Source organism: Drosophila albomicans, chromosome 2R, assembly GCF_009650485.2.
Source record: "Drosophila albomicans strain 15112-1751.03 chromosome 2R, ASM965048v2, whole genome shotgun sequence".
In the NCBI taxonomy this organism is placed as follows: domain Eukaryota; kingdom Metazoa; phylum Arthropoda; class Insecta; order Diptera; family Drosophilidae; genus Drosophila; species Drosophila albomicans.
The window spans coordinates 20,091,828-20,104,242 of NC_047631.2; the positions used below are offsets into that span (position 1 = coordinate 20,091,828).

A 12,415-nucleotide genomic window follows, 5' to 3' on the forward strand; every position below is an offset into this window, starting at 1 on the left:
CCTGGTAATTGCAATGAAATGTTAAGCATTAAAAGCTTAATTATAATTACATTGTTTACAGCCTATTTCTGTGTAGTTTACAATTTAATTCAAAGCTACAATTATAATAATTAAATGACTTGAGCATTTTATGAGACGATGGATTGGTATGTTTATTTAAATCCTTTTTGACTCGTTTTTGTTATGATACAAAAATAAATAAAATAAATCTGTTAGCACGCTTTTATTATATCTTACACTGCTTGTAACTTAATACGTTTTCATCATTAGCAAGTACGAGTTTATAATACAAAAAGTATTGTTATGTTTTTATGTTTAAATCAGTCAACTCACTAAATAATAAATTGCGTACAAACGAACTTGCTCTTCCTCAAAAAATACGATTTAGTTAAGCGTTACTGATTGAAAGATACTTTGCTGAACTTTGAGATACTCTACAGCAAATGAATACTAAACTAATTTAAATGAGTGCAAGTTAAATTTAATAGCATAGTGAGCTAAACTAATTTAAAGAGTACACAGGTTAAACATTGTAGCCAAAACTCAGCTACATGTTCGTTCTGTGTTTTGTGGCAATTACGTGAGGAGCAAAGCATCTCAGAATCTGAATCTGAATCTGAGTCGGACTCGGACACGATGAGAGCGCAATTAGAATCGCGGCTTCGACTTCCATGAATTGTGGGTTAATGTCAATGCCAAGCGCGTTAATCGAAACTGGTTTGTCAGCTGCCAGATTCTATATATAAGAGATGCGTGTGTCGCAGTCGTGTTGACAGTCAGAACAGTTGTTGCTCGAGCATAATGTATCTACTACTAATGTGCTGCTGCTGCTGCCTTGTGGCCTTGATGCCAGCGGAGGCAGCGCTGAAGTCTACCTGGCAGCTGCCCACCACGGAGGAGATGCAGGCGAGTCTGCAGAGCTGTCGCTTCGAAGCTGCTGGCATGGATGCCGAAACTCTGCGCTGTCTGGTGACGCAACTGGGACTCTGGACGGACGAGGAGGGATACAATGCGAAGCGCATTGCCAAGATATTTGCGGCACAAAACCAAATGGAGGAGCTGATGTTGGTCATCGAGTATTGCAACAATAAGGAGCGACGCGTGGAGCAGCCAGCACAGTGGGCCTTTGAGGCCTACAAGTGTGCCACCTCGGGTCGATTTGGCCGATGGGTTCAGGATTATATGGAACAGATGGTTACAGAATAAAGTATAAAACGTAAATTAAATTTATTGAACAAGTAAATGAGTTGAACTTGTGCGCCGTGATCAGGGTTCTGGCTGTGGGGTTCACTTTAGGCCTGAACGCTGTGCTTCACCAGCTGCAGATTGGAGCGCATGAAGCACATGCCACCGCGATACGCCCAAGTGCAGGCATCGCTACCCTGAGAGTTGTTGTCCGCACAGGCGGCAATCTTCTGATGCGTTTCATCCGTATGATCCACAGCATGACCTCCAGCCAACTGCTCGTGTATCTTGTGCACATCGAATCCGTGGGTGGCATCGAAGAGACCGAATTGCTCAAAGACGCACTTTATGTAGCAACGACTCTTCTCTTCATCGGCGAAATCCCATTTGACGAACTTGGCCACATCTTCAGCTGTGGCCTGCACCTTCTCGGCACAGATGCCGCGGAATCTAACCAGATCATCGTGTGTCTTCACCACATAGCCAGCGCCATGCTCGTGATGATGATGATGTTCGTGCTCATCGGCCAAAGCGACAGCCAGCGTCAACAGCAGAATGAGAACTTTCATATTTAAATGCTTTGCCTTGGACTTGAACAGCGAAGATGCTCCGCTTGCAAACTGCAATATTTGCTGCGATTGCATTTATATTTATAGGTTACCGCACAGAGACTAGGCAGCTAGAAGTCACCTTCTAAGGTCTACACATAAGTGATTGACTGCTTTATTGATTACCTTATCGTGGGGTCAAAGATCATACATTAATTGTCAGGGTTCACTACGACCGTTCAGTGGGTGATAAAGACACATCTGTAAACCAAGCCCACTCCTATCAAGAGCAGACAAAAAGTAAACAAGCTTTTGATTATCTTCACATACACATGCAATGGGTATACACTGCTTAATAATCAACTAAGGTAGTCATAAAAGGGTAATTATTTTTAATTTCTAGAAAGGGAATATTATAGTCGAGTTTACTCACTTAAATCACACCAGCACTCTCGCTCATTATTGATTGTTTTTGATGATAAGATTCAAATCGAATTTTAACCGCCAACAAGGTAGCCATCTATCGATTAAAATAAATAGCGCCATCTATTGGAAACAAACTCGCAGTCATTATTGATGTGGAAGTACCGCCATCTACCGTTGAATTGACACTGTCGCCATCTATTTATGAACAGAAAATACACAAGCGATAAAGCTGTCAGCTTTTGTAAGTGACTTCCACGTAGTATTTTTTGTATAGTATTTTCATCGTTACATTTTGAAATCACGAACAATGCGAATAATTCAGTAAAAGTTAAAAAGGATTAATCCAATTAGATTATTAATGAAGTGACATGACTAACAATTCAAACGAAAACATAAGCTATACTTTAAAACAGTCCATAATGCGAACCTAATAATCTAAGCGGATGTTGTGCACAAAATTTTGATTTATGCAGCTTCTTGATCAGTAGAAAGCTTTGCAGGCATAATTCATAGCATTTTAATCGTGATGATAACACACATCTGGCACACCATAATCAAGTAGTACTACCTGACAGAGCAAGATGCCATGAAAAGTTCAAAGACTCATTATGCCAATCAAACAGGCAGCGCAAACGTAAAAAAGGGAAAGCGAAAGTTCATGCAATAAAGAAAACGCAACAGGAGGCAGCCCCAGCAACAGCAACAGCAACTGCAAACGACTAACAACAACAGCAACAACAACAACGGCAAATATCTTCAAATTGTTGATTGACCCCAAGAGCTGTCGGCATATCTACATAGGCGAGTGTGGGTGGGGAGCACAGCTGACAGACCGACACTTATCACCTCTGTCAGTGAACGTGACTCCAACGTAGACAACAAACGTAGAAGACAGACCAACTATAAGATACCCTGTAAGCAGGATACGGAAAGGTATAAATTCATTACAAATGCCATCAATAAAATGTAGATACAAATCTACATCATAATAATTCCAATTGTCCAACTATGAGATACTCTGTAATCAGGTTACTATAAAGTATAATTTCATTACAAATACTATCTATGAAATAAAAAATACAATAAAATTTAAATACAAATCTACATCACAATGATAAATTTGAATTATTCAACTATGAGATACCCTGTAATCAAAATACTAAAAAGGATAATTTATTTACAAATTCTATCAATGAAATTAAAAATATAAATCTACATATAAATTATAAATCTATAAATATGAAGTGAAGTTAATATACCCTTCTCGCTCACAACTAGCCAGGGTATAACGAGCTTGCAATTGAGCAAGCGGTCACAAAGTGTGGGGCATACAACGGGGCAATATAATAGATGTTTTGGAAACAAAGTGTGGGGCGTGCGGTAACAGAAAATGGCCACAATATGAATAGCAGCAATTCTTGGACATTGCAACGAAAGTGAAACTAGCTAAGCTCATTTGTTATGGGCTAGAATGGAACGCGTGACTGGGCAGGTCGCGGATGGGGCTGGACCGCACCGCAACTGAGACTGAGACTGTGACTGGGAGCCAGCTATGATCAATAGCTGGTCAATCTCTCGCTCATTATTCTAGACTTTCGCTCAGTTAACTGCAGCCAATTGATTGCGATGCCAAAGCAATTAAACCAGAAGTAATCAAAATGCAACAAAAGGCATTTTAATGATTTATAGAGGAGAGCACACTGAACTTTGAATACACTAACTGCGGCATAAAATAATGTAAATGGATACAGATTTCTGATATTAATTATAAGCTGTAATTAAAAAATTTAATGATAGAAAAAGTCAGTTTACTGATTTATTTAAATATTTCTACAAATATTGAATTACATTTGCATAAATCATATTTTATTTTGGTAGTTTTATTATATTAATCTTTTTTATAATTATTATTATATTTAATTTACGTACATAGTTCTTATCCATCAAACTTTATTGTAAATATAGCTATCATTAATGTAAGTTTGAGAATAGAATTTTTTCAGTTTGCACCTTTAAAGTACTACAAAGCGATAAATATCCTTTATGGCCGTTGGCAAACTGTTTGAAAGCACTGTGCTACCCCACAGCAGTCTTCTCGAAACTAGGCCAACTGCAAGAAGTTCCTGCAGAATGCCATAAAGCTCCATTGCCAAAGGCAACACCACCACCACAACAACAACAACAAGAGCATTGACTGCGACGCCAAGTCGCAACGCCAGACGCTGGCGTCGCTGCTGCCGGTGAAGGTATAAAAGGTAGGAGACCGCCCAGTTGCTCGCTCAAAATCCAATAAGAAACGCGCGTGCGCAGCCGCCGTCAGTTGAACGTCAGCAGCCTCTGTGCCAACAACACTCGCTTACTCGTATCTCTTGCGACTCTCAGTCTTTAATTTAACTCAACTCTCCAGCCAAGTTCGTGTATCTGCGTCGCCAATGCTAAAGTGCTGCTTAAGCTAAAGTGTCAGTGCGATTTAGTTGCATTTAGTTATTTTGCATGTGCAATATATTGCAATATAATTTATAGCAACTTGTTTTCAAAGTCATTACGTGTCGTGCAGCAGCAGCAGCCTCAACGTCAACGTCAACCACAAGACAACAACAACAACATCCAGCTGCAGCTTAACAAATTGTGCATTTTAAAAGTAAACACAACAAACTGTACGAACCAAAAAAAAATAATAATATAAACAAAAAGAAATAACCCAGTGCATTAATTTCTTGAGCTTCCTGCGAACACAACTTGCATACGAAACGCAGTATAAAAACGAAAGACAATGCAAATGACAAAGGTAAATGATGTCTTGATTGGGCAATGATCAAAAAATTATTGGTGTTGGAACTGGAGTTTTTGTGTTGTGTTGGTATGAGTGTTTGATTTAGATCCCACGCTTCCCCCATTTCGAGCAGCACTTTCACTTTTGATTTTCGTTGCTGTGTGGGGCCAGGTTTAAGGTTACATTAGTGACAATTTTATTGCCTTTGAACTGGTCTGATCTCTTTAGCCATGACTCTGAGTGCTGTGTGGCGCAGCTGGCTGACTCAGCCTTAGACACACAGTCTCTAACATGCTAACAAACTGGCCAACTGTGGCAAATGCAAGCCAAAGAACAAGAGCGAATGTGCTAAGCGGACATAGCAACAAATTGCAAAGCAATTCAGAAAACTACTAACGACTGCTAGATACCCGAACAATAACTAAAGAATATTTAAAAAATAATACTGGTATAACTACAGCTCTCTAGCTTCCAATTTGTATATATGCTATATCGAAATACTCTTGGCTATATTTTAAATTTTTAAAAATTATAAAATTATTATGACACACTCTATTTAAAATCCCACATTATTAATTTTGTTTATACCCTTTAAGTGAGTCAAACAAAATTCCAACACGTAGTGTTATTTATTTTAATCACTCTCATTCTTATATCTTTGAAAGCTAATTAATTGACAACCAAGTAAAAACACAAGCATGACAAAATGCTAATAATATACAAATTTAAACTTGAACTTTTATATGTATTTAAATTTTAAAGTCCTGCAGAAGCTTCCCCTCTATAAGTATCTTTATTCAATCTCGTCTAACAATAATCATAGTTACATTTTAGATTTCTTTCAAATACAGTGTATACACGGTACACACTGCTATATTTTAAGTTATAGTAGGTTGCAATTGATTTTCCAATGCTTTGGTGGCACACCCACATAGACAAAGCTGATAATCGGCAATTGGAGCTTAAACTTTTAAGCCTAAACACATCCAGGGCCAAGAGCGTGATCTTCAAAGGCGACCCGCAGCATCTCGTGCATCATTTTCAGCTAACGTCTGTGTTGCTGTTGCTGTTGTTGTTGTTTTAAACAAGCCACAAAACAAAAAAAAACTCGTAGTTTTGGCACTTAAGCTGTCCCAATTTCGAGCATTGAAGTGCACTTACACTTCATCATCGTCATAGCTTGGTGTTCATGATCATGATCATGATCCGTTCATGATCGGCACGAGCTGAGCAATTGCTCTGTGTGTGCTTGTATGAGTGTCTATGTCTGTCTGTGTGTGTGTCTGTCTGCAGTTAGTTGTGTGCTGTGTTTGTTGATTCAATTTCAAACAATTCGATTCATTTCACAAAAGCCAAAAGGAAAAGCGTTGAAAATTGGTCTCTGATCTTTCAATTGATGTGCTGCGCGGCTCTTTGGCTCTCGTTTTGAAAGCCAGTCTGAGACACTCAAAGACAGTTAAAGATAGTGAGGGCGCAGGCGCAATCACGATATCTGTATCTGTTGTTGTGGTGCGTGGGTGGAGAATGCTTTTCTTTCTACTATGTTGCCATGTGTCCATGGGGCAAGGAAAGTCAAAGTGAAATGAATGGAAAGCAAAGCCAATTACTAGCCCAGCAGACTCGAGCTCTCTCACTTAGCTGGTAATCTGAGCACAGAGTTGGCACGGATTACAACAGCAATTGAGAGTGGCAGGCGTGTGCAAATGCAAAGATCAAGATCAGATGTGGAAACTCGGTCACAGATCACAACAGTAGTATGTGTGTATATATATAGTATACTCACATGTATTCGTCACTTCATGGACTGGCGCATTTCCATGTCATGCTGGCCACAACTGGACAACTGGACAACTGGTTGACTTGTTTAACCGGACCTATGACAAAGCTCCAGAGTCTGCCTAAGGAAAGGCTCAAAATTCCATTTGTGCTCAGCCCATGCGCTATCTATTGGCTTGGCCGCCGTCCGTCCGGTTTGATCTCAGCTTCATCGACATCGACATCGACATCTACGTCGACATCAGCTTCGTATAGAGTAATCCAATTAAAGGAACAATCTACATTTCAATTCAAAACTAATGAACTGTAGTTAATTCTCAACAATGGCCAGCACACATGTGTTGCTGATTGTTGTTGTTGTTATTGCTTTATAGATATATGTATTTTTTTTTTTTGTTTCTGTTATAGTTTAACTACGAGTATATTGGACCACGTTTTTATTCTGTTTCGATTGCAATACATAGTAGCTCAAAGATCGTAGCGAATCGATCTCTCAATCGCTTAACTGGCATTTGAAAGTCATGAGCAACGATGACGTCGAATCTCTGGTCAAAGCGTCAAAAACGCTTCTAGTATTACTAAGAAATAGAAGTCGTAGTCGAGTTCGCCGGCTTCCTTGTCGTTAGTCCCCGACTTCCGTCAAAAGAAACTCTGTAGAATTGTTAACAATTCATTGATTGATGATCGATAAATGGCCGATCAATTAAGCAGCGTTAAATGGCTTAGTGACAAATCACGGACTCCACACACAAATACCAAATAAAGCCTCTCCATTCTGTTCTGTTTTCACAGTACGTCTTGGCCATATTGCTGTTGGCACTGGCGCTGTGCGTCAGTGGCTCGCATGGAGTGCGTCGTCTGCGCAAGAAGCCAAAGGTCTACAATGCTCTGATCACAACCGACGACAATCTGACCTCCAGTCGTGCTTATCCTGTCATACAGCCCACCATACACGAGCCAGGCTATGCGCCCTTTGGTCCCTACAATCCCTTTGGATTCTACAGTCCGCCTGTGGTGAGATTTGGTCAACCGCTGGTGCCAGGTTTGCCACCCAACGAACGCGTAAGTTAATAGCTTATAACTGTCTAAAATATGTCTGAAGTATTTTCCTTTTCAGCTGCCTTATCCACTGCCCACTGCCACGCAATTTCCACCTATTTATGCACCCTATGATCCCAATCAACCCAGCATTGTGCCCGGTGAACAGCCACCGGCTATGCAAACACAACCAGAATTGGCACCACAATCTCCACAATCTCCTGAAACAGATCCCAAGGAGATTATGACCAAGGAGCAGTTGCCTTTGCCGTTGAACGACCAAGGACTGCCGCCTGTGCTGATTCCACTCAATTCCCCATACAATGGACAGTCAATGCCGTTGCCACCTTACTCCTACAGCCAATATCCACTCATCTATGATCAGCAAGGTTTTGTGCGACAACGTGAGAACTATCTGCCGCCCTACGATTACTATCCCAGTCAGGGATATCCTACACGCAGTCCTGTAGCAGCCACCGCACAGCCCATGCCCGCAGCGGAGCCTCTGCAGCCTCAGCAACCTTTGCAGCCAACGCAGCCGGAAGTGCAGCCATTGCCACTCGATAGCTTGGACTCAACGCCCAGTTTCGAGGACATCAAGAACGGTTCGGAGAACAAGAATAGCGATGTACCCGATGTGCCGCCGCCGCCAATACCTTCGGGTCCAAAGCGTTCCAGAACTGTAGATAATTGATGGAGGTGGATGTAGGCCTTGTGTTGCCTTTCGAAAATACTCGTATACACACGTATTTATTACCATTTTTTCTTAAGCATTTCTGATTCTAATGTATTGTGCGATGTCGTTTAACCCATAAGTTTTTTTTGTGTAAGTGTTCAACAAAGATAATTAAATAAATATAATAACCGCAGAAGCGGTGAATGAACTTCAACTGAACTCTGGGGAAATGGTTTGTTGAGCTCTTGATGGCATTCTGTGCCTGATGCCCGTGGGATTTCGTTTGATTATCATCCACAAAAACGGGCCTATAAATGCAGCGCTAATTGCAAGCAATGGCACAGTTTGCATTGAACTCATTCTGCAAAATGAAATTCACTTTACTGTTGATTCTCTGCTTTTGCCTATTCAATTTGGGTAAGTCCAAGAATATATTTTTATATCTCATTGGTTTTTTAAGCTGCCATTTCCCACAAACAGCCTATGGCAATGCTGTGATCGGCACTAAGCCGCCGTTTGTGCGGAGCCGTTATAGCCTCCGTTGGCGTAAGACCACAACAACCATGTCACCTAGTACAACAGGTCGTGTCGTGGAGCCGGCCACGTCAACTCAGCATCCAGCAGCCATGCTTGGCACCTCAACAGCCAGTCCAGATTACGACTATTATGGCACCGGGGAAGCTGCCGACAACTTGGTGCATAAATAAATACCAATGTTGTAGCTGTCACTGTGACAAGCAAAATCTACATATACTCACTTATGTAACATTCACATAGTGGCAATAAAATTTAAATAAATACATGTGCATTTTTAATTTTCCAAATTGAAAACCGTTCAGCTTTCATTTGACCGTTACTGCAGTTTTTAAAAGAATAACAGAAGAATTCATCAGAAATCTGTTAGCTAACATAACATGAAAATACTACACAGCACGATGTAAAATATACTTTTAAATACTAAAAACTTTGCTTGGGTCACTGGCATTAAATAAAACAATTGTAAAATAGTTTGATGTTTTAAGGGAAATATAAAATAAAATATATTCAAAATCTATATATATTTATATATATTATTTAATGTGTAATAAAAGTTTGATTGTCGTAAAAAATTAATGCTTAAAATGTTGACGTAATGTTCAACTCTACAGCTCAATCCAAATATGTTTCTTCTAAATTAAATCAAAAAATTTTAGTTTAACAAACAATTCTAAAAACTACCTATAAAAAATCGATATATCAAGAAATTGCATAGCAAATACTTCAAATTGTGCATTTAGTTATAGCCAACTCTGGTGAACAGCGTACTAGTCGTTGAACAGATTCATTGCATTAACAGAAATTGGTATTTTGCAAACCAGTTTTTTTCAGAATGTTATTAACAAATAAGTGTGCGCAGCATGGACTGGGAATGGGCTTTCAAAAAGTTGCAAGTCTGCTTAATAAGCGAACATATTCTTGGGTGGTAACGGCCGCCGGCTTGAAGTTAACAACAAAAACATTCAATGCCGCTGAATCAAGGGGGAAGTGGGGAGGCAGCGTACCGTTGTGGTGGTGAGTATTGTGTGTGTGTGAGCTGAGATTTAGATTGAGCAGCTTTGTTGTTTGCGCGCAGCAGCAGCAACAGATATGTGAGCTCAGTTCTCTATCCGACATCAACGAAAGCAGCAGCAACTGCAGCAACTGGTGTTATTAGCAATTACAACAGACAACAAGCACTCACTTTAACCACAAAAGCAGCGACAAAACGCAAAATGGTGGTAAGTGAATATCTGGTTCATTAAAACACAAATCGAAAACAAAAAAGTCGATACCACATCTTATAACATGATTATCGCTTTGAGGGGGGCACGCGAGGTCATCACCATCCGATTAGAAGGCCAGCGAAAGTCTCTCAGCAAATGCATTAAACACTTGTTGCTTTCGTTTATAACAAATATTTTTTCTGAATGCAGGCCAAACTAACCGAACAAGAACGTTGTGAGAAACTGCAGCCACTGCTGGACGCAGGCTGGACATTAGTGGAGGGACGTGATGCCATTTACAAGGAGTTCCAATTGAAGGACTTTAATCAAGCTTTCAGCCTAATGACTGGAGTTGCCTTGTTGGCCGAGAAAATCAATCATCATCCGGAGTGGTTCAATTGCTACAACAAAGTGCAGGTGACTCTGAGCACTCATGATGTTAATGGCCTCAGTAGCCAAGATATTCGCATGGCCAACTATTTGGAGGCCCAAGTCAAGTTGTTAAACTAAATTGTTACTGTATATACTATTTGTATCTTAATGCCTGTTTATTTGGAAATGAAATAATTAGCCCAATGTGGACTTACTTAATATTTGATACTCCTCCAGTTTCATCACATCTGGCGAAGTTCCATCCGTAATATAACCGATGCTTTTAAAGAACTTTTGCGAATTATCATTATTATTCAATACGGTGAGCATTACTTTTTCTAGACTCCAATGGCGGGCGCAAGCTTCAAGAGTTTGCATCATGAATTTTCCGAGACCTTTTCTTCGATAGTCTGGAGATATTTGTATCTCATAGCTGATTAAAAAAATTATTAGAAAATCACAAATAACAGTTATTACATTTACAGTTACCAGTAGAGCACACAGTCGCCATCATCCATGTCGAAGCGAAACATTGTATAGGCCACAGGTTGTTTTTGTTGGTTCAGAGCAACTAAGTAGCGTGCCCAATTCTTGTTTAGCTCAGATTGTTTTATTTTCGGCTTCCAGCCCATTTTTAATGCCTTGTAAAAAGGACCAACATTCTGTTCAGCCAATTTGAATGCCCATTTCAGGGTCTTATCATCCATGTCGCCTTTGGTGCGGCAATATAGTTTAAACTCCTCGCCTGCATTAGATTTGTAGCTATCATATGTCAGTTTTTCAAGTGGGTTCTTTTCCCTCGCAGCTGCTTGTATTAATTTGTGCTTTGCACCGGCGCTGAGTTCATCACGATGGGCCATTATTGCTTATTTTACTGTTTAACAGTGAATAATTATTGTTTAAATGATTGTTAAGACAGCGAGTGGTCTACTAAAAAGCGGGAAACCAGTGCTGACAAGCTCTCATAGTAGCAATACAACTCTGAAAATGTTAGCCAGCACTCCCAATAAGGTATTTCTCCAATAAGAAACACATTTTCAAGAGTTCATCGATATATTGTTATCGACTTTTCTCCATCGCTAACGACGGACAAGCTGATCCAAATGTAAACAACAACAAATACATAAACAGTCTCGTCTAACAAACAGAAACACTTATTACAAAAAACTAAAACAAGTCGACAGTTATTTATTTTGCTAATAACTTACAGGAGAAAGCTACTTTTCAAGAAATGTAAGACATTTTAATGTATTTTTTAAAACTGTTATCAAATATTGTTGCTGACGTTATCAATTTCTACTGTGGCTCAGAATAAAACAAACCACATAGCAATATGTTTAGGAAGTCAAAACCTCAAGTAGCGCCACCACCTGCAGCACCCACAATTGAAGAAATGCTTGCCGATCTTGAAACATTTGAGATTGCCCAACCAACAGCAAGTACAGGAAATTTTGGTAACAGCGCCGCGTTTGAGCACGCACTGCTTACAGAACCCGAAAACTTGGCCCTGGAAACCTGGTGGCAGGTATTTGACGAATACGACCAAAAAGTCAGGAAACTGGAGGCGATGGAAGGCACATTGGACACACAAAAAGAAAAGTTACTAGCATGTAAACAAAATCTAGAAGAAAAGGCTAATCATTTGCGCTTAGGTATTAATAAGCAACAAAAATTAATAAAAGAAGTTGTTGAATGTTAACCAATTGTAAGGTAATCCTGTTATTATCGCAAGCATAGTTATAGTCAATTATTGAATTATTATTATTATTTATGTGGGCAAGTGTGACAGCAGAAAATATAATTCCGATATGGTCTCACTATCCTGTGCTTTAGAAAAACCCCGCAGACGGTCACTCCATACACAGCGACTGTTATCGAG

The 12,415-nt window shown here is 39.8% G+C and overlaps 7 protein-coding genes across 8 annotated transcripts; 5 read left to right on the forward strand and 2 right to left on the reverse strand.

Annotated features, from left to right (window-relative positions):
• The first annotated feature begins 434 nt into the window (after positions 1–434).
• LOC117573578 (uncharacterized) lies at positions 435–1,394 on the forward strand. The gene has a single exon (XM_034256866.2). It carries the CDS (start codon positions 802–804, stop codon positions 1,204–1,206), a length of 405 nt encoding a protein of 134 aa, XP_034112757.1. The 5' UTR covers positions 435–801; the 3' UTR covers positions 1,207–1,394.
• Positions 1,204–1,818, reverse strand: LOC117575982 (general odorant-binding protein 99b). Its single transcript, XM_034260469.2, has one exon. The coding sequence runs from the start codon at positions 1,752–1,754 to the stop codon at positions 1,293–1,295; it is 462 nt and encodes a 153-aa protein (XP_034116360.1). The 5' UTR covers positions 1,755–1,818; the 3' UTR covers positions 1,204–1,292.
• Positions 1,819–4,527: 2,709 nt separating this feature from the next.
• Positions 4,528–8,630, forward strand: LOC117576134 (uncharacterized). The gene is made up of 3 exons (XM_034260695.2): positions 4,528–4,947; positions 7,501–7,770; positions 7,826–8,630. The coding sequence occupies exons 1-3, from the start codon at positions 4,933–4,935 to the stop codon at positions 8,438–8,440; spliced, it is 900 nt and encodes a 299-aa protein (XP_034116586.1). The 5' UTR covers positions 4,528–4,932; the 3' UTR covers positions 8,441–8,630.
• Positions 8,631–8,700: 70 nt separating this feature from the next.
• On the forward strand, positions 8,701–9,225 carry LOC117576135 (uncharacterized). The gene is made up of 2 exons (XM_034260697.2): positions 8,701–8,839; positions 8,903–9,225. The coding sequence occupies exons 1-2, from the start codon at positions 8,758–8,760 to the stop codon at positions 9,127–9,129; spliced, it is 309 nt and encodes a 102-aa protein (XP_034116588.1). The 5' UTR covers positions 8,701–8,757; the 3' UTR covers positions 9,130–9,225.
• A 393-nt stretch (positions 9,226–9,618) lies between these two features.
• Positions 9,619–10,757, forward strand: LOC117575134 (pterin-4-alpha-carbinolamine dehydratase). Of its 2 annotated transcripts, none has more exons than XM_034259239.2 (3): positions 9,619–9,973; positions 10,035–10,179; positions 10,375–10,757. In XM_034259239.2, the coding sequence occupies exons 1-3, from the start codon at positions 9,792–9,794 to the stop codon at positions 10,672–10,674; spliced, it is 627 nt and encodes a 208-aa protein (XP_034115130.1). In that variant the 5' UTR covers positions 9,619–9,791; the 3' UTR covers positions 10,675–10,757. The 2 variants fall into 2 exon arrangements, with proteins under 2 accessions (XP_034115130.1, XP_034115131.1); XM_034259240.2 differs by having other exon boundaries at positions 10,038–10,179.
• On the reverse strand, positions 10,689–11,492 carry LOC117575135 (N-alpha-acetyltransferase 40). The gene is made up of 2 exons (XM_034259241.2): positions 11,026–11,492; positions 10,689–10,969 (listed from the first exon to the last, which is right to left on the reverse strand). Exons 1-2 carry the CDS (start codon positions 11,394–11,396, stop codon positions 10,732–10,734), a joined length of 609 nt encoding a protein of 202 aa, XP_034115132.1. The 5' UTR covers positions 11,397–11,492; the 3' UTR covers positions 10,689–10,731.
• Positions 11,493–11,606: 114 nt separating this feature from the next.
• LOC117575136 (uncharacterized) lies at positions 11,607–12,250 on the forward strand. Its single transcript, XM_034259242.2, has 2 exons — positions 11,607–11,769; positions 11,847–12,250. The coding sequence occupies exon 2, from the start codon at positions 11,870–11,872 to the stop codon at positions 12,233–12,235; it is 366 nt and encodes a 121-aa protein (XP_034115133.1). The 5' UTR covers positions 11,607–11,769; positions 11,847–11,869; the 3' UTR covers positions 12,236–12,250.
• The last annotated feature ends 165 nt before the right edge of the window (positions 12,251–12,415 follow it).